This window comes from Watersipora subatra, chromosome 4, assembly GCF_963576615.1.
Source record: "Watersipora subatra chromosome 4, tzWatSuba1.1, whole genome shotgun sequence".
Taxonomy (NCBI): Eukaryota; Metazoa; Bryozoa; class Gymnolaemata; order Cheilostomatida; family Watersiporidae; genus Watersipora; species Watersipora subatra.
Window position 1 is genome coordinate 59,008,388 of NC_088711.1, and position 26,878 is coordinate 59,035,265.

The 26,878-nt window shown below is 35.6% G+C and overlaps 1 protein-coding gene across 2 annotated transcripts; it reads left to right on the plus strand.

Annotated features, from left to right (window-relative positions):
• On the plus strand, positions 1-25,194 carry LOC137392833 (nose resistant to fluoxetine protein 6-like). Of its 2 annotated transcripts, none has more exons than XM_068079166.1 (14): positions 1-128; positions 320-670; positions 777-953; positions 1,425-1,578; positions 3,166-3,365; positions 6,955-7,122; positions 10,166-10,367; positions 11,390-11,558; positions 12,752-12,831; positions 13,210-13,335; positions 16,038-16,170; positions 18,555-18,744; positions 22,818-22,960; positions 24,301-25,194. In XM_068079166.1, the coding sequence occupies exons 2-14, from the start codon at positions 355-357 to the stop codon at positions 24,430-24,432; spliced, it is 2,190 nt and encodes a 729-aa protein (XP_067935267.1). In that variant the 5' UTR covers positions 1-128; positions 320-354; the 3' UTR covers positions 24,433-25,194. The 2 variants fall into 2 exon arrangements, with proteins under 2 accessions (XP_067935267.1, XP_067935268.1); XM_068079167.1 differs by having other exon boundaries at positions 13-124.
• Positions 25,195-26,878: the final 1,684 nt, after the last annotated feature.

Below are 26,878 nucleotides of genomic sequence, written 5' to 3' on the forward strand. Positions count from 1 at the left end.
ACCAATTGAGCTGCCGTGGAGAAAGCCGCAGTTCGGAAAAGGCACCAATATTCGATCAGAGTTTAGTGACTTTTTTACTGCTCGACGTTCATTCCACCAAGTCTGTAAAAGGGATCAGCATATCGTAGGTAGTTATCGTACACGAATCAGTAATTCATTTTAACAACGGCTGAACACTAAAGAAGTTAATAGTTAATTTACTTTAAAACTGAATAATTACATTTGAAGTTATAAGTGTTCAATGTTCAAAATACAGTGCCAGTTACGAGACTATACTGCAATCTGCCTCAATATTTAATAAACGCTCTCTTTGTTGTAGGTTTTCCGCTGCAAAGTCTATCTGTAGATGCCAGAATGATTAACAGATTAAGCCTAATCTCTATAGTCACTCTTTTATTGCCAGTAGCAGTAAGTGCTCAATTTCGGACACACTATGTTCAGCCACATGAAGTGTTTTCCCAACTGCGTGAAGTTGAGGCCAATCTACCATCTCTCACAAGATCATTTAAAGAAGATGAGATGATTATTCGATCAATTGCTGATCCAGAAGCCGTTTTAAGTAGTTGGACTTATTTCAAACATAACATATCTGAAACCTGTGCCAATCAGACGTTGCATCTGTTGAATTCTTTCACAGACCTCGGATTTAATGATTCATGGGGCATACAAAGTAAGCTGTGCTTATTACATCACCGTCTATTGCAACCTTTTACACCATAAAATTTTGCCAAAATATAATATTTTTGGAAAATTTACAAGCAAACTTTGTTTTGCAGTGCTGGACTCGTGGGGCAAGCCAGAAGCAGGTATAACACAGTTGAACATAGTTTGGTTAGGCGACTATGCCGAGTGTGTGGCTGTTGATTCAGGAGGAGACGAATATTCTCGTTTCACTGGGCAATATTGCTCGATTGGCGCTCCTCCAAGCAATGCCATAATGGCTGGGATTCCATGTAAGTGCATCCAATACTCGTTTAATATTCCTGTAATTTTTGCTTTTATTATTGATGACATATTTTCTAACCACTCTTTTTATCCTTTAACTGCTACTGTTTAGGAGCCAGGATATCTACATGTAATCAGTAACAATATGGTCTAAGGTAGCCAATGGTGTAAGCATCTCAAATCTGTTACCAATGTTTAAATTTTGACTTATCATTATTCTTATATGCTTGAATATTCTCTTTTCAAATCAGGCCTTTAAAGAGCCCAAGCTGGATGTATGTACAATAATGTAAAAGATAAAGGGTATAAACTCTTTTACATGACAGAAACCACGGTATATGGCTACACCAGTACATGATTTACAACATCTTTAATTAGACCTGACAATGGTTGACAGAGGGTGAAACTAACAGTAAGAATTCTATTACTATCATGCATTGATGAATAGCTGAAAATATTTTTCCTATTTTGTTTGCTAGCATCAATTAATATTGGTGGATGTTTTCCTTCTGGCTGTTCGGAAAAAGACATACATGAGATGCTAGCGGCACTACCAGGTAACACCACTGCCGGCCTCAGTGTAGACTGCCAGGTGAATGATCTACCTTACTCAACAGGAGCTATAGTAACTATGTAAGTTGTACAATATTTTCATTTGTGATATAATCTTACTGCATCTTACTGGTTCAATGTCCTGCTGAGGGCTCATCACACGGTTAGTATCGCCTGCACTTTGTGTTCTCAACAACAAACTGCTATTGAGAAGAGACTGTCAACTGGAAAGAAAGTAATTTATCTAGAAATGGAGATTAAGTTTGAGGATTGGAAGTAGAAATAGCTGATAGATAACCTTCACACTAACGTGTGCAGGTTATATCGAATGCTAGCAGTGAGCTCTGCGTTGCCTGTAATACCTTTCATTTTCAATCAAATAGCCTGCAGATGGGTCTTGGCTGATAGATAACTTTCACCTTTCAGTAGCGAGATTTTAGGAATTAGAAAGTTTTGAAATCAAATGTCTTTAGCAACCCGGCGGAAGGCGTCTGCATACAAAATGTGCAAACGCATAGCATTCACGTGGACTAACAGACAGACAGATTATGACGGAGTGACCTCAAGAATATTTGTATTATTTGCAGCAGCAGAAAAATGAGGCTAAGAATGGATACCATCTAATTATGGTGATAATCAAAATCTAAATAGGTTACAGCACTTTGAAATAAATGCCAATGTTTTTGTGGAAGACTAACTAGCAATAAGATTTGCCAAATCTGATTAATAGTACCATAGAGGTAGCATAGAGAGGTGTCATGGTAGAGTGGTATCATATAGCTGTAAAAAGGAAGGCATGAAATTAGATGGCTCTTAATAACTGGATGAGTTTTGCAAGTGCCTCTCGTCTGGGCCCATGCGGTGTCCCATCTGGTCACACCAATATCCGTGCTGTATGTTTCAATGGTCTCAAATCTTATCAGGTGGTTTAAGAAATTATCTGTGACCACATTATAGGACAGCAAAGACTTGTATATTCAACGTGGAAGAGATAGCATAGGTGGTGGTTGCATGGACATTGACCTCTCCGCTCACATGACATTACATCACGCTCATATCATGTCCTTGTCATGTTTCGAAGAGGCCAGTGAGTGCTGTTATAGTGGAATGGGTCCTATCAGAGAGATAAGCCAGTTGGCAGATCAAGATTATGACCTCTGTTAGTAATGATGATGAAAGTGTATTTCCGTATTTGAAAGTGTATTCCGTCAATTTTGTCGCGGGAATATTATTGCTGTAGATATGAAGCCAGCCACAGGATTAGCCTAGTGGTGAGACACCATTTAACAGTGTACAACAATCAATAAGTCAGTTGATTGACAGTGTTACATAGATCAGTATTACATAGATCATTGGAACATTTCATAACAGGCAGGGCGCAGTTGTGCAGCTCTGTTTGCTTAACGATATCGTGTTCTGCTTGCTTTCAAGTCTCTCTCCATATGAATCAGTATGTGTCCTGTGTAAGCTGCTGTCCCTCCCTTCTATTGTTCGGCTTTTTAAAATTAGTCTGCGAGGTCCGTCAGTCATGAAAATACGACGCCAATGAAACTCCAACATAGACTGCGGCCTGATGAAATTATATTTCTACCATGTTGACGGCTTCAGTTCAAGGTCAAATTTGATGGGGTCACCTACATGCAATGATCTTCTCATCGCTTTTTGCAGAGTTCTCTACTGCATCATGGGATGTATTTGTATTGCCGGAACCTTCTACGACTTCATGTTCATAATCACTACTGTAACACCGCCGGAGAAGCCTGAAGAGAATGGTCGAGAAGACGAGCATATGGTTAACGGGGTTGCCCAGAATGATGACACTGTAGTACTTGTTCGTTCTACCGAGAAGACCGCTGAGAGAAAACATGGTTAGTGACACATTCCTAAAATTATAATTTTTATAATTATTTCTAAGGTCATTTGCAGGTCATAAGTTTCCAAAAAATTGGTCCAGAGGAGTAGTTTGTTCATCGATCTGCCTATAACCTATAAGTTATAATAATTCTTTAAGGTGATTTTTTTTATCTCAAATAACTGACTGTGAAAGCAAATTTGAATGTCAGTATGCAGCGATCCCAGGCTTTCTAAAATGAAAAAAATTAAATTCATTTATAATAATTAGTCGATTAGTTAATAAAAATATTAATTAATACATCACAATTGTCTTGATTTGTTCAGCTAAGGGCCATGAAAGAAATTCACCTTGACAGGTAAGCATACCAAATTTAGCAATACGCATAGAGAATGTTTTATGAAAATAAGAAATGTGCACATTGGCCCTAAGGCTAGCCTTTTACACAATGAAGAAGTATATGCTTAGCTAAATGAAGTTTCTGATTATATTGTTTACATTTAAGTCCAGGTAATTGAATAAACAAAAACATATCATCTTGTTGCTAATGTTCATAAAATAAACATTTACATTAGAGGTATCATTCTAATGCTGCAGCTAAAGACAGACTTTCCGTGGTTACCCCATTAGTTTTTGTATATTAATAATGTGCTTATTCGACGTGTTTTCTTATTCATATAAAATACGGAATTTGTTTAAAGGTTGACTTGCAACAAAATTCACATTACAGTTATTTGTTATCAAAAGATTCACCATGTCTTACTCTGTTGTGTTGTAAGTGCCAAATATGTGGAAATGTGACTACAAGCTCTTAAAAGCTCAAAAACGAAAAGCCACCCTAGATTGGAATTTCTTTATTTTGATGACATAACCACGAAATTTGGTTATCGTCTTTTCACGTATGTTCTCACGTGAATTGAAAGGCCAATACAAAGCTCAATATAAAACTTATCGTAGTACTAGTTTATGACAAACACTTCGGGTTTTACCGAAAACCCTGTATCAAATATAGATGCTCGCTACTTTACAGTTTCGTTTCGGCCTGGTCTAATCGGCAAGTCGTAATCTGATCATGTGACCCAATACTGCGCAAATAATTTCTGCAGTACTTTTCGATTATCACAAGTGACCAACAGGCTCGTCATGATTATCAGACAATGATATGTACTCCTTCAAGCTAAGGCTAAAAAATTCAACGGATTTTTACTTTAAGTTATAAGATATCACTGCTAAAAGTGACAGCATTACGATGACGATAGAGCAGACGCGCAAGAACAATAGATATAGTTTTATTGAATGCGTGAAGTATATTTGTGAAAATATTTCGACGAATAAGGTTGCAAGAAAGTGTAAACGGAAACCATCTCTCACAACTACATCACATTTGAGCTGTTTTGGAAGGGGAATCCAAACTACGGCGATCTCGTGTGACTGCGATTTTTTGTTCATTTTTTAGCTTTTAAGAGCTTGTAATCACATATTTTGCACCTACAACACAACAGAGTAAGACATGGTGAATCTTTCCATATCAAATAACGGTAATGTGAATTTTGTTGCCAGTCAACCTTTAAGTTTGTCGGTTCTCCTGTATTGTTTAGTACTACTTTTGACTGACAGCGAGTGTTAAATCATATGTGATACATCTATTGATTGTAAGCTGCGCTAATTTTCTCCTTTTGATAGGCAACTCCCTATAAACAACCTGTACCATTTGTGTAACAATAACTGTGAAATGTAAAAGATTTTATAGTCGAAACCAAATAATGTGTTAGTCCGATGAGACATCATATTACTTGTTTTGTCTAGTTTTATTTTATTTTGACCTCATCAAATAATATTGTAACAAATAATGTTGCAGTCAGCGAAGTGGTGTTTTGATTTACCGGTTCATTCTTGATAACATTGATAACCGTAAAACTACAAGTCAAACAATTTACTACAGCAGCATTTCCAACAACATTTAAACGTATCCAAAATTATTTGTCAACAGCAACCTATATTAAACGTTATGTTTCAAAATTTACTCTTTACACAGTAGTACAAATCTGTTGATACACGTACCTGTGTTCAGGTCTTCGCTGAATACGTAGGTAGAATGTCTAAGTGTCTAAGTAGTGTATTGTACGATGTGATAATCTCAAGATTGAGCTAGTTAGCCACTATTTCAGACTATGTTCTTTAATATACCTGTAGCTGCATCCACCATTGACTGACCTCTATCAAATTTTTCGTAATTTATATACTATTTCAAAAAATAGCGTAAGGATTAGCTGTTTGCTTGTTGAAAAATACAAAGGACAACTGTATGTAAACTCCTTGATCATAGCATTCTATTTATAAACGAGAAGCAGAAAGGTTACACAAGTGCACCAGCAGTCGATAGCACGCTCTAGTACCTTTGAACTCTCGCTGCTACAAATAATACAATATAACACAAATAATATTGTTTTATACATTGTACTTTATTAAACCTTTTATAACAAAACACCAGCATTTTGAGCATTTATTGTATCAGACCCATCATACATGTGCTGAGTATGAGTAATTTTAGATAAAGTTTAAATGTTTAACTATGAGACGAAATTTGTTATGATTCCTTTATGGAAACTAGACATATGGTTTGCACTGTGTTTTTTTTTGTTATCATTAAATGCTTAGGTACCGTAGGGTTGTATTGTGAGCTTCTACACCACCAGGAGCACACAACTTCTTAGTGTACATACACTTTCCGGCAGTTACTCACTAGCAGCCGCCATAAAAATCAAACAAACTGATAATTGGTTTAGTGGCTGGTAGTACTTATTCAACACCCTTGTCTCTGATTACGGACCACCCATAGATAATATATCTCTCCAAATACTATGACAAAACTGGATAGTTGGTTATCTCGAATATAAAGATTTGATCGGTTGGGGTGCTTGTTTACTGGAGGTGCTATGTGTCATAGAAAAGCTTTAGAATTTTCAATTCAACTCAGTAAAGGTACTGACCAATACACAAGCACGAAATTTGTGATGGAGATTTTTTGATTTTAGAAAACCAATCATATGATTAATGTAATTACTTACAGCCTTTTCAACTTGCGTTTCAACCGAACAAAAAGAGTTAAAAGAAGCTAAGAATGTTGTCTATTCTCTCGTACATGTGAACAGTTTCTCTATTGTGGCAATTCAGGCAACCGCATCTTGATTAAAGCAAAAAGGTTCCTCAGCTGTGTTGATGTTTATCAGGCTATAGACTTGAAATAAATAATTTACCAGGTCCGGAATTCATTAGGTAAGAGAAAGGAACTCACAGCTGATGATCTTTATTAGTGTAAAATACTGTTTTCTGTTCAGTAGTTGATCTGTAAAAGAGTATATGCAGTTTCAGATTTTTTAAAGAAAAAATTAGCCGATACCGATTCAGGTACTTAACACCCATATCGGCACCGATACCAAAATTGGGGCAACTCTACTTGCAACCCCGTGACAACCCGCAATGACCTTGCGATTGTTAAGCAGGTGTATGATCCTTGTCTAATATCACTAAAGGTGAGATTTACAAAATCAAGTAGCACATCCGTATCTCTATCAGTAGTTCACTAATCACCTGGATTGTTGCAGGACCTTTTGGAGAGTTCCTCATGTGCTTCTCTCTCTACACTAACGGCTACAAACTCCTGAGTACTGCCCAGGGGGCTGGTGCTCTCTCTTCCATCAATGGCATCAGGTTTATCAGCATGACATGGGTAGTGCTTGGCCACACTATCGTCTTTTCCGCCTCATCTATAAGTATGTTTACATGTTTGCACCATACTGCTGCTGATGGACTGATCTTGGTTGTGTTACTGGGTGATCAGCGTTAGTAGCTGAACCAACTTCTTGTTTTTAACGAACTTCGTACTAGTTGTAGCCAATATGAGTCGTTACCCTTTATGCTGTCCTCTCTTTCAGCCAATGTAACATAATTATCGTTTTGAAGAGGTAATGAGCCTCTTGTCTGTCTTACTAGCAGGCAGTCATACATGTGTGATGCACAGAATATTCCAGTTATGTCGTTGTTAAAGATGACCCTATACAAAGTTTATTGAGCGTTTTAACCACGATCAAGTTTTATCGATTTTAATCTTAAAACAACCTGGCAGTCAAATCACCTCAAGCATCAAAAACAATCTACTATATAAACGGCAATCGTTGTGTGTGTGTGTATGTGTCCGCCTTATAGAGTACCGTACTTTTCGCACTAATACTCGCTACTAGGCATCTAGGGGGCATAAACAGGAATCTCTGGTTAGTACATGTCTCTATACATAACCTATTCATTTGCCGTTTTCACACAAAAATGACATAATAATTACAACTCTATGGCTTTCTTTTAGCTTCATGACACCCGATGCTTTTTTGTCCTCGACGTATTAGGGCTAATTTATTTTCGGCAAAACGATATCGAAAATAGACTCTCTCGATATTAGAACTCGGCGATTGAATTTTATTAACTCTATGAAACACGATACCGTTTTTGTAAACCTCTATTTTTGGCTTTTCTCAAGGTTCAATTGCTAAATCACTGTTAATGTCACTACTTTTCACGCGGACAGTTGCATCATCTCGAGTAGGTATAGCATCCAGATTCCCTCACCTTCGATCAGACAAAGACACTACAATATTTTATTTTTTACATAACATATCGTCGTACCAGTATCGTCGTATTCAGAGTTTTGATGGATAGCTGTTGGTGGAACAGTAACATTTTTATACACACACTTCTATGCAAGAATTGTTATTATTAATTCAACATATTCACAAATTTTTTTTTTCTCAGTTCGTATTGATTGTATCATTACCGAGTCATCTCATATTGTAATCGTAGCAGAACAGACTCAATTTAGCTATTACTTGCTAATTATTTCACTGTTACATCTAAACCATTTTATAGTTGTCTTATTCTTAAAATTTATTTGACCTGCACGAAACATTTTTCTCATGATATAAAGTTTGAAAGTTACAGTTGTTTGACAAAGTTTGATAAACTTTACAGTTGGTTTTATTTTCTCTTTATTTCAACTACACAAAACACTTCTTTTATGATACGTAGTTTGAATGTTAGAATGGCAAATGTTGTTATATATGTTAAATACAAATAGATTTTCTGTGAAAAGACTTTTTTATTACCCAGGTACAAGTACAGCTTATGGTGTAAAATGTTGAAAAAATACTTTACCGAAGTTGTTTTCTCGCCTTGGAGTGGATTAAAATTTACATTTTTTTATTTTAATGGGAAAAATTGTTTCGGATCTCGAACCACTCGGTTTTCGAACTACCTTCTGGAACTGAATATGTTCGAGAACTGAGGTTCCACTATACGTTATCAAAAGATATAGGTCGCTGAAAGTTATGAAATTTTAAATTTACATTGGTTTGAAAACCTTTACAGTTGTTTTATTCTCTCTCTTAATTTATTTCAACTACACAAAACACTTCTTTTATGATACGTAGTTTGAAAGTTAGAATGGCAAATGTTGTTATATGTTAAATACAAATCAATTTTCTGTGCAAAGACTCTTTTTACTACCCGGGCAACACCGGGTAGCACAGCTAGCCTTGGGGCTGTGACGTCACTCGGGGATGCGCGGGAGACCTTTTTCGCCCCTTTTTCCAGATGAATGAGTTGGCGAGTGCGAGGCGATTGATTGCAAAGCTATTGAGTGCTAGGTGATTGGTTGCGAGACGATTGGTTGCGAGTGCAAGGTGATTGATTGCAAGGCGAGGGCAAGGCGATTGATCGCTAGGCGAGTGGGAGGTGATTGCAAGGTGAGTGCGAGGCGATTGATTGCGAGGCGATTGATTGCGAGAAGAGTGCTAGGCAATTGATTGCGAGGCGATTGGTTGCGAGACGATTGGTTGCGAGTGCAAGGTGATTGATTGCAAGGCGAGTGCAAGGCGATTGATTGCGAGGCGAGTGGGAGGTGATTGCAAGGTGAGTGCGAGGCGATTGATTGCGAGACGATTGATTGTGAGAAGAGTGTTAGGCAATTGATTGCGAGGCGATTGGTTGCGAGACGATTGGTTGCGAGTGCAAGGTGATTGATTGCAAGGCGAGTGCGAGGCGATTGATTGCAAGGCGAGTGCGAGGCGACTGATTGCGAGGCAACTGATTGCGAGGCAACTGATTGCGAGGCGATTGATTGCGAGGCGAGTGGGAGGTGATTGCAAGGCGGGTGCGGGCCGATTGATTGCAAGGTGATTGATTGCGAGGCGAGCGCAATCAACTGTCAATTGTCAACTGCTCGGCGGGTAAAGACTGGTCAGCCGAGGCAGGGGCTCAGCGGCAGAAGTGCGCGATCGTCAACTGCAAATATAGACGAGGGTGAACGGATGCATGAATCTAGACACATGAATCTAGAATATTTACTAGATTTTACACGCATCTAGCTGTAAGACACATTGCAGATTTCCATTGTTCTCCCCAACATTGACATGTATATGTGCATGCATTCTCTGATCAGGACAACTATTTCAGTAGACTGTATATTTGGAGTTGTTTTACAGTATGAAAGACAACTCTCAATAAACCTTATGTTGCACATGAATCTGTTCCTGTAGACGGGTAATGCAGCTAGTCACAAATAATAGAAAAATTCTGATACTTTCTGATAAAATCTACTAAGATTTTGTGTAAGTTCATCTTTAATCAAAGAGAAGAAAATTTTTAGAACTTGAAAATTACCTGAAATCACTCCTGTAATTGTAGTTCTGTTTGTTTATGGTTGCCATAGTGATGTAAACAGCCATAGCCATACCCAATGTTGATGATTTCTTTATAACATCTTTGTAGGTAATATTTTGGCTGTCTTCGGCTGGTTCCAAGACTGGCCATTTATGGTCATCCTCAACGCAACTGTCTCTGTTGACAGTTTTTTTGTACTGAGCGCTGTACTTACCACTTACCTCTTTCTCAAGGATCTCGAACGTAAGAAGCCTGGAACACTCAAGTTCCTCATATCTGTTCCTGTCATGTACCTGCACAGATACCTCAGGTTCGTGTATTTGTCTTTTACGCACAGACTTATTATCAGACACATCAGACATTATACCATTTTCCATTATACCATTTGATGTCTATTTGTGAATTTAGCTGCTCAGGTTGATCTAGTCATATAAGTTACGAGTATAGAAATAGGCTAGCTTTGCCAGTTTTAGTTGTTGACCGCTCTATAATTGGCTAATATATTTCATCAGCTTGTAAACTCTTTTATTAACCTCAATTGACTCACCCTCATGGACATCTGTTCGTCGATATCCTCAGCCAATCGGCTTGGTCTGGAACCTTCTTACCTTTATGAAAGTAGTTGCAGCAAATATGAGTCGTTTCCCCTTTATGCTGCCCTCTCTTTCAGCCAATTCTAATGTAATTATTGTTTCGAAGATGCAGTGTGCCTCTTGTCTGTCTTATTAGCAGGCAGCCATACATGTGTGATGCACAGAATATTCCAGTTATGTCGTTGTTAAAGATGCACTCACACAAAGTTTATTGAGTATTTTATCTGCGATCAAGTTTTGTTGATTTTAATCTTGAAACATTCTGGCAGTCAGATCACCTCTATCATCAGTAACAATTGCAAATGATGAAAACAATACTGATATTTTCTTATAGAATCTACTGAAACTTTGTATAAGGTTGTCTTTAATCAAGAAGAAGGAAGTTTTTAGAACTTGTGAGTTGTCTGAAATCACTCCTGTAATCTATGATGGTGATGATGATGATAATGATAAAAACAATACTGATACTTTCCTGATAAATTCTCCAAGAATTGTGTGAGTTCATTTTTAAGGACTTGTATGCTGTTATCACATCAGCCTTAGTGGTAGAGAATCTACTGTCTGTTATCACATCAGCCTTAGTGCTAGAGAATCTACTGTCTGTTATCACATCAGCCTTAGTGCTAGAGAATCTACTGTCTGCCATTTCACAGCATAATTATGTTGCGAGATGAAGTAGTTATAAGTTGAAACCTGTGAGTTTCAAACATCGAGGGTATACTTTGGTTTTCTAACACAGGTTGACACCAGCCTATGGATTTATGATTCTACTGTACACGTGCCTCGGGCTTTACATGTTCAACGGGCCGCTCAAGCCACCCCACACTGATGCTACAGATAAGTACTGCGTGACCAACTGGTGGGGTGCCATCTTCTATGTCAACAATGTTATAGAGTCTGATAAAGGGGTGAGCCCTTCATGCTTAATTTCCTATTGCTGGTGAAGATTCCTGTGGAATGTTGTGCAAAGAATAATATTTTCATGAAAGCATCTTTGAATTATAGAACACAATGTTACCTGTATGTGTCAGTTACCTTGTGCATCAGTTACCTTGTATGTCAGTTACTTTGTATGTCAGTTACCTTGTGTGTTAGTTACCTTGTGTGTCAGTTACCTTGTGTGTCAGTTATCTTGTGTGTCAGTTACCTTGTGTGTCAGTTACCTTGTGTGTCAGTTACCTTGTGTGTCAGTTACCTTGTGTGTCAGTTATCTTGTGTGTCAGTTACCTTGTATGTCAGTTACCTTGTGTGTCAGTTACCTTGTGTGTCAGTTACCTTGTGTGTCAGTTACCTTGTGTGTCAGTTATCTTGTGTGTCAGTTACCTTGTGTGTCAGTTACCTTGTGTGTCAGTTACCTTGTGTGTCAGTTACCTTGTGTGTCAGTTACCTTGTGTGTCAGTTATCTTGTGTGTCAGTTACCTTGTGTGTCAGTTACCTTGTGCATCAGTTACCTTGTATGTCAGTTACCTTGTGTGTCAGTTGCCTTGTGTGTCAGTTACCTTGTATGTCAGTTACCTTGTGTGTTAGTTACCTTGGGTGCCAGTTACCTTGTGTGTCAGTTGCCTTGTGTGTCAGTTACCTTGTGTGTCAGTTACCTTGTGTGTTAGTTACCTTGTGTGTCAGTTACCTTGTGTGTCAGTTATCTTGTGTGTCAGTTACCTTGTGTGTCAGTTACCTTGTGCATCAGTTACCTTGTATGTCAGTTACCTTGTGTGTCAGTTACCTTGTGTGCCAGTTACCTTATGTGTCAGTTAGCTTGTGTGTTAGTTAGCTTGTGTGTCAGTTATCTTGTGCTTTGCATCATTGTGGCAGTAATTTTACATTGCGCGCCATGTATAAGCATGCTGAATTTACTAAATTTAAAAAACTGACTCCAAACAAACTGAAGCTCTTGAAGCGATTTAGTATAGTTTCTGTACTGAATTGAACCAGCAGAGGAATTAGAGCAACATCTTCAACGGATTATATTACCTTGTATATATTATATTATATATATTATTATATTACCTTGTATGTGCTGGACGAGCATTTGCTTTCAAATATGTAGCTCTGTATGACTCGCGTCACCCAAACTTTACCCAGACATACCTTGGTTTTGTAGTGCGCTGCTTGGGGGTGGTACCTTTCTAATGACTTCCAGTTCTTCCTCGTCACTCCATTTATCGTTTATCTTATGCACTTGTAAGTAGAAACAACACTTTCTTCTTCATGCTAGCATATCATTGGTCAGTTAATACAAGCATTTGTACATATTTATCAAGCTTATCCCGTTATATTGCTTGCTCCTTGTCATTCAGATTATATTTTGTTTGATATCATCAATTGAAGGTTTAGTTTTTTAATCAGAACCATTGAAAAGTGCCATTGGTATGCCTGTATAATTTTTGACCAAATTTTGAGTCTCTTATGTATGGCTGTTACATTCTTTGGACATCCATATCATGTTTTCATGGGTCATATTTCTTTCGCAGTTCTTGTTATTTTTTACTTTGAAATGATTTGATAACCATTTCAAGTACATGTATGTTGAGTTGAGTCTGACTGCCATGTCTGCTGCAGGGTGCCAGTAGCTGGTTTCATTGTCAGCATAGTACTGGTCATCATAAGTGCCATCACTGCAACCGCTGTCTCCGCTGTGCATGACTTTGGTATGGGTGTGGGCGGAGCTAGAGATCCAAATGCTGGGTAAGCTTAACATAGAGTGTCAAATACTTTTGTTTCCGTAATGATTAACGACTTACTCGAAGGTCCTCTTTAGGTCATGCGCAGGTAAAACTATCTGTTAACACTATATTGTTAACACTATTTTGTTAACACTATATTGTTAATACTATATTGTTAATCAGTCTTTTATATACTAGAAATTCCACTGTCATACAGCCCACGACCAAAGAGATATTGGAAAAAAGAAAGGATACTGATGGTTGAGAAATGCAATATTAGCAGTCAAATGGCACTGCAGTGCAATAGGATAACTGCAATGGTAGCTGTAATGTACTGGGTGTGGGTGTTATTATATACAACAAACAGCAATAATGAAAGGAGAAGATTATATGTTTATATCTCTCCCCCTGCAATAGGAGAAATGCAATATTGTCCAATATTAGAAGTAAAGTGCACTGATATTATTAGAGTAACCAATATTATTAATATAGTTGTAATATAAAACCAATGCACAATTTTGTTTACATTTCAAAACGTCACAGCTAACAATATCAAGAAATGATATTTTTATAGATTTTTAGAAAATCTATTTAAAAAAATGTTTGGTCATGACAAACAGCAATAATGAAAGGAAAAGATTATATGTTTATATCTCTCCCCCTTTGCAATAGGAGAAATGCAATATTAAAATAAAATGCACTGGTATTGTTAGAATAACCAATATTATTAATATAGTAATACAGTAATAATAGAAAACCAATGAACAATTTTGTTTACATTTAAAAACGTCATAGCTAACAATATCAAGATGTATCAAAAAGAATATCCAAACTTAGTAATAGTAATGCAGTAATAATAGAAAACCAATACACAATTTTGTTTACATTTCGAAACATCATAGATAACAATATCAAGAAGTATCAAGAAGAATATCCAAACTTATAATTAAATATCGTAATCTCATAAGAATCGTTAGAAAAAAATATCATCGTCATTTCCTTTACTTACACTGCGTTGGACATCAGTTAGAACACCAAAGTACTCAAATGTGTCTAAAATGTCAGATACTTTGAAATCGGCAAAAATCAAATGATTTCAGTACTCCTACATTAATTACAGAAACCTTCGGCAATTCGACAATGCTATAGACTGGTGAAATGTGCACGTTTTTTTGGTGTGAAATTCGCACGACTTAATCGTTTTATTCCCTGTCGCTCGACGTTTCAATTTCGGGTCTTAACTTTGATAAAAGTGAGGCTTAGCAAGTTTTAATAACGATTTTCGTCCAAATAAATCTGTCTATTTGTGTATAATCCGATCAGATGGGTAAGTTTTAAGATAATGCCGACGGTTTACAAAGACTTGGTAACATATTTAAATAAGTTTGTATGTGTTTTGTATCGTTATTATACTTTAACGACTCTACAAAACGATGGTTAAATTTGTTGATGAAATTTTGATACAAGGGTTTGTCTCATTGTTGATGAATAATTTTCAAGAGTTGTGTGCACATGTGCATTTATAATAAATCTTCCAACCAATCGCTTCGCTCTTGTTTGGTCGTGGGAAAATCACAAAATTTCAGGTCATTTGTAGTATGAGTTTTCTTGTAACTGGCTAAATATGCATGCATATTTAGTGACAGCTCGGAAAATCCCAAAGGTTTTACCAGTCATGTGATGATATATAAATATAACTCTGCGTTATTGTTTACAAAATGTTAGTCCGAGTTCTTAGATATTCAATCAACCACGATCTATTTTCAAAATGAAGATCTTTCGCTAAAAGTTTGTGCAAAACATATCAGTGGTACATTCATGCAGGTATTGATAGCGTGTAGGGAAACTAGCAGGAGATTTGATCTTCAGTGACAAACTCCTTTACACATTGTGAGATTATTTAACTTCTTAGAGGTCTCCAAACTCCTTGAAAGGATGATACTGTTAAAATGACAATGCATATATATATACATGTATGTATACTTGCTGAATATCTGGTGTTGCACGGGTATTGAAAACCAGCTTATAAACAGTGGCAGGCAATGTAGTTGCCATTGGCTAATCGGAATAAGCTAGTATCCGTATCGCTGAAGTTACGAATAAGAGCTGTGAGAGCAAGCTTAAGTTGCTTAAGTAACACGGAGTTGCTATGCTTATTTTAACCCAGATAGTGACTTACATCGCCTGACTAATTCTTTGCATCTCGTGTGGCCTAATGGGTTAGTTTCTCGCCTTGTGAACGGGAGGTTCTGAGATTAACTATTGTGCAATATGAATTTTCATTACTAGATATTAACCAGCTAGAGCTGGATAAATGAATGACAAACTTTAAGGTTAATATATATATAGATGTAATGTTGGAACACTGTTAATTCATTGCTCAGTTACCCTAAACAATAGTGCAAAATTGTAATGTAATGACTGGTAGATGCCTTAGTTGTTTTGAGCATTTCTATTTTAGCCAGTTTAAGAAAACTGATGCTCTAAATGACCTGAATCATTGTTATTCTACATGAGAGACTCTGTTTAAAAACACAGTGTTAACAGTTTGTTTTACCTGAACACATCCTAACAATACATTAAACATGTATAGCTATAGAGCTCCTGCCGCATTATGTAATTATGTTACATTTGTTGTGTGAGTGCCATCTGACAGAGTACCCGGTCTATCTCTTTATCCAGCTACCTAGAGATTGTTAATAATGTTTATACTTACTGTTACAGGGCTGCCACTGCCCAGGCAGACTACATGAGGGATTACTACTTTGCTCCATGGGTTCGATACCAATCTTTTGGGGTCGGTGTTGTCTTTGGATTCCTTCTATGGCGATTCCACGGAAAAATAAAAATTCCAATAGTAGGTTAATCTCAATATTCTGTCTGACTTTACATCCATCGTTAGACAGGAGATTACCCAATTACAAACTTTTTATGTTTTTTTTTCAAGGTCCTGAGCTTTTTAGACCATTTTAGTAGTTCTGCGGATCTTTTCGCTAAATTAGTGGCAGTCATGTTAACCTCCAATGTGAATGTTGGTCACTCTCATATCTCTTTCCTTACTTCGTAATTTTTTAGCTGGGATGTAATTAATTTTCGGACACGGGCCGGCATTTTTTACCATAGTTTCAAAAGTACATATTAATCCAATTTCTACAACATGAAAATGAGCGAGTTCAGTACATTTTTGGCTACTAGTTTTAATGGACTAGATGGACTAGTTTTAACAAGTGTAAATATAGGTACTAATATTTTTAAATTTGATTAAAATTCGAAATAAAATCAGAAATTTTCCGTGAAATATCTCTCTCCACTCTCCTTTCTCTAGAAACATTAGGTACAACTAAATCACAGTCACCATCTAAATCATCAGATTCTCTGCTACTTTTACTACCAAATGAGGTCTCGAAGTCCTACTGAGATCAAATAGTTGCAGCATTTTATGCACAAAGTCGAGACATACTTTTTACACGATTGGCATCCATCTGGTTGAAAAAACACTGTATTAAACCATTTTATTTTTAATATTTTTAGGTTTGAAATGAGTGTAATAAATGGGTCAGATAAAAAGCCATTTTGTTTACACTTGGCAAAAAAGAAATGATAGGTCTACTCCTAGTACAAGTGAAGCATTACCACTTTTTTAAATGACGCATTGAGTGGCTTTTAAAGTGGCATTCTGTGTGGAATAAATCATCTCACATGTCATTGAAGTGGCGCGCCATAGCGAAAGAGTTAACCAATCACAATAAAGTAGCGATTATCTACTTGACACTCCTTGACTGACCGGTATGGCTAAATATTTATGGAGATCCACTCACTCGCAATAAACACGGCACTAGCGAAATCTGTCAAACTTGTTTGCGTAACAGCTGGCAGAAAGTGGCTGCAAGTTGTTGAAGTAGAGGATTTGTGATAAATATTTTGCCATGCCTCTTACCGGGCCACAATGTCCTTTTACCAGGTAGCTTATTGTGTTTAATAGTTGCTTTTGACTCGCAAGGTTTAACTCTTGAAAGTCGGAATTAATTTTCAAATCGATTTCAAGTTGATATGGCCATATATAATCTTTTATAACTTGATAAGTAATTGGTATATCTTCAAACTGAAGCTTGCATCTTATTCAGCACAAAATCTCCTTTCTAATGATACATAAATAGCTAATTTTACTAAATTCTTCCATTCCATAATAATAATTGGAAAAATGATTTATGAGAAATGATTTCTAAATCGCCCCTAAAATGCAGGAGATTATGGGCTATAAGAACAGAAAATAATGTTACGCATGTTTTGTGACCTCTCATTTTAATCATGTACATCCTAGTGAGCACTGAAACCTTGTCATCATAGTAGCTTTATTATTTTACACTACGGAGGACATGTTCCCAAGTTATGAGTAGGATTGTAGAAATTGTGTGATCAATGCTCTTTTGTATTCTTTGAAGCATAGAGTGGGGAGCTTCTTTGTAAGTTTTTTACAAAATAAAAGTGTCAACTTGGGATATTTGTAAGCTATTTAAAAAAATTCGTTTCTAGACATAAAACTTACAGAAAGACTTCCGAAACCAAAAAGGGCCTGTATAAAATTATGACGGGTAAGGGTAACTTACCATTCAGATCGGTTGATCACAAACTTTCTAAAGCGCTTTTGGTTGCAGCAGAATCAGAAAATCTTGAAGATTTCACATAACAACAATCACGTCGACTGTGTCACTCATTTCACAGCAATAAAAACATTAAACTGGATACCTGGCTATGGCAATTAAGCTTTCGTTTTGATTACAGATTTTGGAAAAATAATAAAACCACTTAATTTGCTGATATAAGATTTAAAATAGGGTGTATCCTGTGGAGAACACAACTAAAAAGGTTATTTAGCTACTGTTAGTGGTTGCTATGCGACAAGAAAATGAACTGCGCAACGCCAGAGAGCCGCTGGGAGCGGTTTGCCGACTTTAAAGAGTTAGGAGCTTATGAGAAGTCGTTGTTGAGGGTCAGACTTTCACAGCTTGTACTAATTTGCAGTTGTAGATATATGCTTACAGACGATTAAGTTTAGCTGCAATAAGCAACTCACTCATTTAATAACTAAACTAATTGAAAAAAAACACAACACAGCTTAACTATTTTAAAACAAATAGTCCACCTCCTAGTGGACGAATCAGACAGAGGACTCTACGACTTGTTACTTTATCTGATAGGGTAGTTTGTATGAGTACTGAGTTATGCCATTGCATGTTTTAGATTGTGAACTTGGCCTTGTGGGCAGCCAGTGGGTGTATTATGCTTCTCGTTCTCTATGCTAACTACCCTGTTGTGTCTAACAAGCGAATCGCAACTCCTGCTGAAGCAGCCATCTTTAACGGCTGGTCAAGGACTGCATGGTCAGTAGCGCTCGGTTACATCATTCTTGCCTGCTGCACTGGACACGGAGGTAAGAGTTGTTTTCTCGTTGGTAACTACTGTCAAACTGTGTACCTTGCCTTATTAGGGGCTCTTGATCTGATAGGGCTTCAAAGGTTGGGTTTGACTCTTAATACTCTGAGATATTGCGCTTTTTGGCTATTTCAAATTAGTTCATTCTTAGGTATCGTTCTCAGTTCTGGCTCGACACATAGTAGTTGTTAGCATCTAAGTTCACCATTTCATGAACAGTAGGTAATCATGAGATACCTTGTTAAATATGAACAGTAGGTAATCATGAGATACCTTGTTAAATATGAACAGTAGGTAATCATGAGAAACCTTGTTAAATATGAACAGTAGGTAATCATGAGATACCTTGTTAAATATGAACAGTAGGTAATCATGAGATACCTTGTTAAATATGAACAGTAGGTAATCATGAGATACCTTGTTAAATATGAACAGTAGGTAATCATGAGATACCTTGTTAAATATGAACAGTAGGTAATCATGAGATACCTTGTTAAATATGAACAGTAGGTAATCATGAGATACCTTGTTAAATATGAACAGTAGGTAATCATGAGATACCTTGTTAAATATGAACAGTAGGTAATCATGAGATACCTTGTTAAATATGAACAGTAGGTAATCATGAGATACCTTGTTAAATATGAACAGTAGGTAATCATGAGATACCTTGTTAAATATGAACAGTAGGTAATCATGAGATACCTTGTTAAATATGAACAGTAGGTAATCATGAGATACCTTGTTAAATATGAACAGTAGGTAATCATGAGAAACCTTGTTAAATATGAACAGTAGGTAATCATGAGATACCTTGTTAAATATGAACAGTAGGTAATCATGAGATACCTTGTTAAATATGAACAGTAGGTAATCATGAGATACCTTGTTAAATATGAACAGTAGGTAATCATGAGATACCTTGTTAAATATGAACAGTAGGTAATCATGAGATACCTTGTTAAATATGAACAGTAGGTAATCATGAGATACCTTGTTAAATATGAACAGTAGGTAATCATGAGATACCTTGTTAAATATGAACAGTAGGTAATCATGAGAAACCTTGTTAAATATGAACAGTAGGTAATCATGAGATACCTTGTTAAATATGAACAGTAGGTAATCATGAGATACCTTGTTAAATATGAACAGTAGGTAATCATGAGATACCTTGTTAAATATGAACAGTAGGTAATCATGAGATACCTTGTTAAATATGAACAGTAGGTAATCATGAGATACCTTGTTAAATATGAACAGTAGGTAATCATGAGATACCTTGTTAAATATGAACAGTAGGTAATCATGAGATACCTTGTTAAATATGAACAGTAGGTAATCATGAGATACCTTGTTAAATATGAACAGTAGGTAATCATGAGATACCTTGTTAAATATGAACAGTAGGTAATCATGAGATACCTTGTTAAATATGAACAGTAGGTAATCATGAGAAACCTTGTTAAATATGAACAGTAGGTAATCATGAGATACCTTGTTAAATATGAACAGTAGGTAATCATGAGATACCTTGTTAAATATGAACAGTAGGTAATCATGAGATACCTTGTTAAATATGAACAGTAGGTAATCATGAGATACCTTGTTAAATATGAACAGTAGGTAATCATGAGATACCTTGTTAAATATGAACAGTAGGTAATCATGAGATACCTTGTTAAATATGAACAGTAGGTAATCATGAGATACCTTGTTAAATATGAACAGTAGGTAATCATGAGAAACCTTGTTAAATATGAACAGTAGGTAATCATGAGATACCTTGTTAAATATGAACAGTAGGTAATCATGAGATACCTTGTTAAATATGAACAGTAGGTAATCATGAGATACCTTGTTAAATATGAACAGTAGGTAATCATGAGATACCTTGTTAAATATGAACAGTAGGTAATCATGAGATACCTTGTTAAATATGAACAGTAGGTAATCATGAGATACCTTGTTAAATATGAACAGTAGGTAATCATGAGATACCTTGTTAAATATGAACAGTAGGTAATCATGAGATACCTTGTTAAATATGAACAGTAGGTAATCATGAGATACCTTGTTAAATATGAACAGTAGGTAATCATGAGATACCTTGTTAAATATGAACAGTAGGTAATCATGAGATACCTTGTTAAATATGAACAGTAGGTAATCATGAGAAACCTTGTTAAATATGAACAGTAGGTAATCATGAGATACCTTGTTAAATATGAACAGTAGGTAATCATGAGATACCTTGTTAAATATGAACAGTAGGTAATCATGAGATACCTTGTTAAATATGAACAGTAGGTAATCATGAGATACCTTGTTAAATATGAACAGTAGGTAATCATGAGATACCTTGTTAAATATGAACAGTAGGTAATCATGAGATACCTTGTTAAATATGAACAGTAGGTAATCATGAGATACCTTGTTAAATATGAACAGTAGGTAATCATGAGATACCTTGTTAAATATGAACAGTAGGTAATCATGAGATACCTTGTTAAATATGAACAGTAGGTAATCATGAGATACCTTGTTAAATATGAACAGTAGGTAATCATGAGATACCTTGTTAAATATGAACAGTAGGTAATCATGAGATACCTTGTTAAATATGAACAGTAGGTAATCATGAGATACCTTGTTAAATATGAACAGTAGGTAATCATGAGATACCTTGTTAAATATGAACAGTAGGTAATCATGAGATACCTTGTTAAATATGAACAGTAGGTAATCATGAGAAACCTTGTTAAATATGAACAGTAGGTAATCATGAGATACCTTGTTAAATATGAACAGTAGGTAATCATGAGATACCTTGTTAAATATGAACAGTAGGTAATCATGAGATACCTTGTTAAATATGAACAGTAGGTAATCATGAGATACCTTGTTAAATATGAACAGTAGGTAATCATGAGATACCTTGTTAAATATGAACAGTAGGTAATCATGAGATACCTTGTTAAATATGAACAGTAGGTAATCATGAGATACCTTGTTAAATATGAACAGTAGGTAATCATGAGAAACCTTGTTAAATATGAACAGTAGGTAATCATGAGATACCTTGTTAAATATGAACAGTAGGTAATCATGAGATACCTTGTTAAATATGAACAGTAGGTAATCATGAGATACCTTGTTAAATATGAACAGTAGGTAATCATGAGATACCTTGTTAAATATGAACAGTAGGTAATCATGAGATACCTTGTTAAATATGAACAGTAGGTAATCATGAGATACCTTGTTAAATATGAACAGTAGGTAATCATGAGATACCTTGTTAAATATGAACAGTAGGTAATCATGAGATACCTTGTTAAATATGAACAGTAGGTAATCATGAGATACCTTGTTAAATATGAACAGTAGGTAATCATGAGAAACCTTGTTAAATATGAACAGTAGGTAATCATGAGAAACCTTGTTAAATATGAACAGTAGGTAATCATGAGATACCTTGTTAAATATGAACTTAGACAAATTGTTAGTAGATTTTATCAAAAACCTTTGGTATCTTATTATCATTTGCGATTTTTATGATGTTTGAGGTGATCTGACTGCCAAAATGTTTCAAGATTAAAATCAACCTTGACAAAACTTGAGCAGGTAAAATGCTCAATTTGATCTTTTAATTTTGTGCAAGTTAATCTTTAACAGGAAGTTGTGGAAAATATAATATAATTGTGCTATATAATATAATAAATATAATATAGCTGTGCTATATAATATAATAAATATAATATAATGAATTGGCAAAGTACTCAATAGTTAACTAGACCTTTGAGTAGACTCAACGAAGGTGACACGACTCTTGTTTGTTGAAACCAATAATAAAAGGCTGACTCCAAAACATTGGTATTTTCATGAAAAATAACGCCAGGTGCTCACATCACCAAGTTGATATCTATACATTTTCCAATGCTGGCAGTCGGTGAGACTAGCATCATCTGCTATCTTATGATTGTGTGTAGTGCGCTGATATAACTGTATATAAAGTATACGTTTGTTATCACCCTTGAATAGCCTTAGAACCTTGAACATTTTTTGTAGGATGGGTTAATGAGTTTTTATCTTGGCCTGCCTTTGTCCCCCTCGGCCGCATGACATACTGCGCATATCTTGTTCATCCTGTTATCATGACTGTCATGTCTATGGCTAGTCTTAGTAAAGTCAAGTGGACTCAAATCACCCTTGTAAGTATTAGCAACTTGCTAGTTGTATCACTTTGCCAGTTGTGAGTATTTCATCACTAAGTGTAAATGATACTAAATATTAATAGTTGTTACAGTTACTTTGCTAGTTGTTGCCAGTACAATGCCAATCACTATAGGGTTGTCTATAAGGTACTAAATGCACTGCTTGTAGATACTCGTTGCTTGTTTTTCTAGCTACAGTTTTCTCACATAAGCAGATAGTTGATAGGCAAGCTTGCTGACAGAATATTGTTTACATTCTGTTCAATAACTCCTATTAAAAAGAAACTGCAGACTCCTTCAAGAAATGTGGAGTTGCGAACTCTTTGATTAACTTTAGTTAATCCTGATTACCTCGCTTATTATTGTCAAATTTTCACTATTTGTGTTATAATGTCTATTCAATTTATTTTATTCACGTGTTTACTAAAGTATTTGAGGGATGAAGTCATATCCTTAACTTTTTAGATAGTTGATTGTAGCTGTTTGCAGCTCGTGTATTTCTGTTCGAAATGAAATGCCTCCGGCTATCAATTTGCAGTACAATAATAGCAATATTAAAACTTTTTATATTTTACTAATGTTTATTATAGACAGCATATAACTCTGAACTTCACATAACATATTGCCAGTCAAAACCATGTAAATAACACTCTTTCTCAAGTTCAAAACTACCATGCTCTTTAAATGTTTTTTCTAGAGTGCTTATACTCAGCTACTGGTGTTGGAAACAAAGTTGAAAATTGATGTCGCTGTTTATATTTGTGCACTGCTCTCTGCTGTCTACAGTTCATAGCAGTATAATGACATCAAACAATAGCTCATATATTGATTAGATTGATAGATTGATTAGACTTGTTCTGTCCGTGACCTTGATCAGTGTTTGTTTCCATTACCAGTAACGGAGTAAAACCTTTTTTTATCAAACTTTTTTTATCCTTTTTTTACAAAATATCTTGAAGGAGAGTAAATAATGTTCAACCACTGTAACTATTGTAAGAATGCAGTATTTGCATGGTGTAATCTGACAATATTGATGTAAACTTCATTGAATTTTTATCAACTCTACATTCCATCATGGTGGAATGAAATGATAGGTATGATACGTCTGGTCTACTTGCTGGCATTTTATGGCTCTATAACACCTTGTACTATCTGTTATCTGTTTAGCCTGTTTATGAAACACTACAGGGAAGTTTGTGATTGGATTAAGCTGTTATTCTCTATGTGTAAGCTCCCCAGCAAGCAAAACTTCTACTATGAAAGCGTGCAGAGGGAGAGAGACCTGTTTAATTGTCATTTGATTCTTTGATCTATCAGATATTATTTGTTTATTGTAGATCTACATGTTTGCTGGCTACCTAACTCTTTCGTACGCAGTTGGATTCCTCTTTTCTCTCGTCTTTGAAGCTCCCTTCATGCTGATAGACAAAAAGTACCTGACAGGAAGACTATCTAAATCTATTAAGTGAAGACGACTATGAAACATAACGAGTCTACAGACAGTGTCAGCATTTCTTTTGTAAAATGAATGAATAGATAATTTATGAAATGAGCGATCGACACCATATTTAACATAGATCACTATTAATTACTCTCTGTTGACAGCCGTTAGCTCAAAACCAGCCCTCAACTTGCATTTTTAGTAAACATTAAGATTCAGTAGTAAAGCAAACATTTGTGGAAATCTCTGGAGTTGGGTGCTCTCAATCACTTCTTTATCTAATTAAAAATGCATATCATGAGATGAGCACTAGCTTATTTGCATCATCCTTCCCTTGAAACTTTTTTTTTAGCTTTATTCAATGTTTTACCTCAATAGTTTTGCTCAAAGCATGTACTGTTCATTCGTTATAGATAGTGTTGGTGGTATTATTTTACCAGACTAGGGGATGAATAGTTGGTTATTAACAAATCCTTTGAATATCGTTAAGAGTTACGTTATGTGAATGCTCTGCGCTGCCAATACTTATACATATTAAGATTGATCTATTTTCCAAGTGTGTGTAACCCTGTTCTGCGGCCAGATTTTGCGATATTTTTATATAGCAGTTCTTAATTTTCTTCTATGATTTCAAACAATTTCTAATTTTTTGAACATTTATGGATTATATTTCCTTTGTGACTTCAACTAGGCTCCATTATAATATAATATAGTATGTAATAGTAATAATAGTAATATTTGTCATAATTGCTATATGTGTCATGAGGTTAGCATGCAAATAAACTTAGCATACGGATTTAGTCACTTCACAAAGGCAAGGGTAGATAACTTTACTTACTTACCAGAGCTCACTTTCCACTTTCTCACTTACCAGAGCTCACCAGAGACCACAACTTCAGCTACTTCCTGCCTAAAGCTACACGACCCTCTACTTATGAAGGGAGTTATTCTCTCCCTTACTGGGCCCTTACTATCATAACAATCTCTCAGAATGATGAGTGAGCAAAAACTCAACTTCTAAAGTTATTGTGATGAATTGTCCTTTTGTGATTTGTGATAGCTGCAGTGCATAGTGAAGAGCTGCCTATGCCAAACTACAAAATACATCAAATATTACATTGCAGTGTTAATTAATACCTTGAACAATCCTACATGGGCTAGAGAGCTGTTTATTTAACAATAGAACTAAATACTAGTAGATGAAAATATGAATAAAGTGTACCAGGTACCTTTTCAGTCAGTGTAGATACATCTGAAGAACTAAATACCTCCCATAAAGTTCCTTACAGAGTAATTGTGCTTTGGACAGTACAGCCAAGCCAAAATAAGTGAAATCACTAAATGTTTATAAGATGTGGAATTTACAAAGTTTGCACACGCTATACATTTGGTTATAAATTTTGATAATTTTATGGCGTTCTCGATCATTGCCTCCTAGATGTCTATTTTTTCCATTCTTTAAAACTTGTTTAGTCATTGGTCTTAGTTGTTCAGATAATACAATCTATCGTTTTGTAGTTTTGCCAATTTACCCAATAGGATGACATTATTTTATATCAAGTTATACATGTACATGGCTGGTTGTTGTCCCAAAATCTTTTGAGCTCAGGCAATGATGAAGCATTACAGAATGTCATTGACTTCCTTCCGCAAAAGTTCTTTTCATGAGTAAGATATGAGCTCTATGATCTCCTAATAGCTTGTTAGAGAATTGTAGAGCCTAGCTTGTACTCAACTGGCGGTCAAAATTGGGATTTGAGGTTGTAGGGGTGAGGATTACATGTACTAAATATGAAATGATAAAGTTAGTTACAGAAAACCACTGACTTCCACAACCTAGTGCACCTACGTGTAACTGTTGTAATGAGCATCTAATATTTGCACGTCTCAAAGGTGAGACGACTCATGACTGTATCTTCATAGATGGTGCTTAATTTTCACCTACATTAGCTTTGCGCAAGATGAATAAGTGATGATATTAGAAAAACTGAGCAGTTGTATTTGTGTCTGAAATTTTTTTGAACATTAAATCTTGTGATCTTTTACTATTAAAAAAATAAAGCTACCGTCTCAGCTAAATACGTATCTTACAAAACCTAGTAACTGTAAAATACAAACACCAAATTTTCTATTAATATTTATGTCACAGGTTTGTTTGTAGCGGGAGTATCATTATTCCAAATGATTAAAAATGACATTTTAGCGCGAATAGCATTCAAGTTGTGTGGTTAGTTTTTACCTATAACTACTCTCATGAAAGAATATTCTAATCTACATGTAGACGTGGGGAGTAAAACACTGTTAGGTTGTGTGTATAAATACTTGTTCAATCTATGTGGAGTTTCTCATATAATTTGATATAATAGTTTTTGTTAAAATGATCTGTTTTAACCAGACGTTTATGCTAGTTTAACACTAAACTTTTCTAGCACAGCTTTAAACTGTTTAAACAATAACATTTTTTTCATATGATT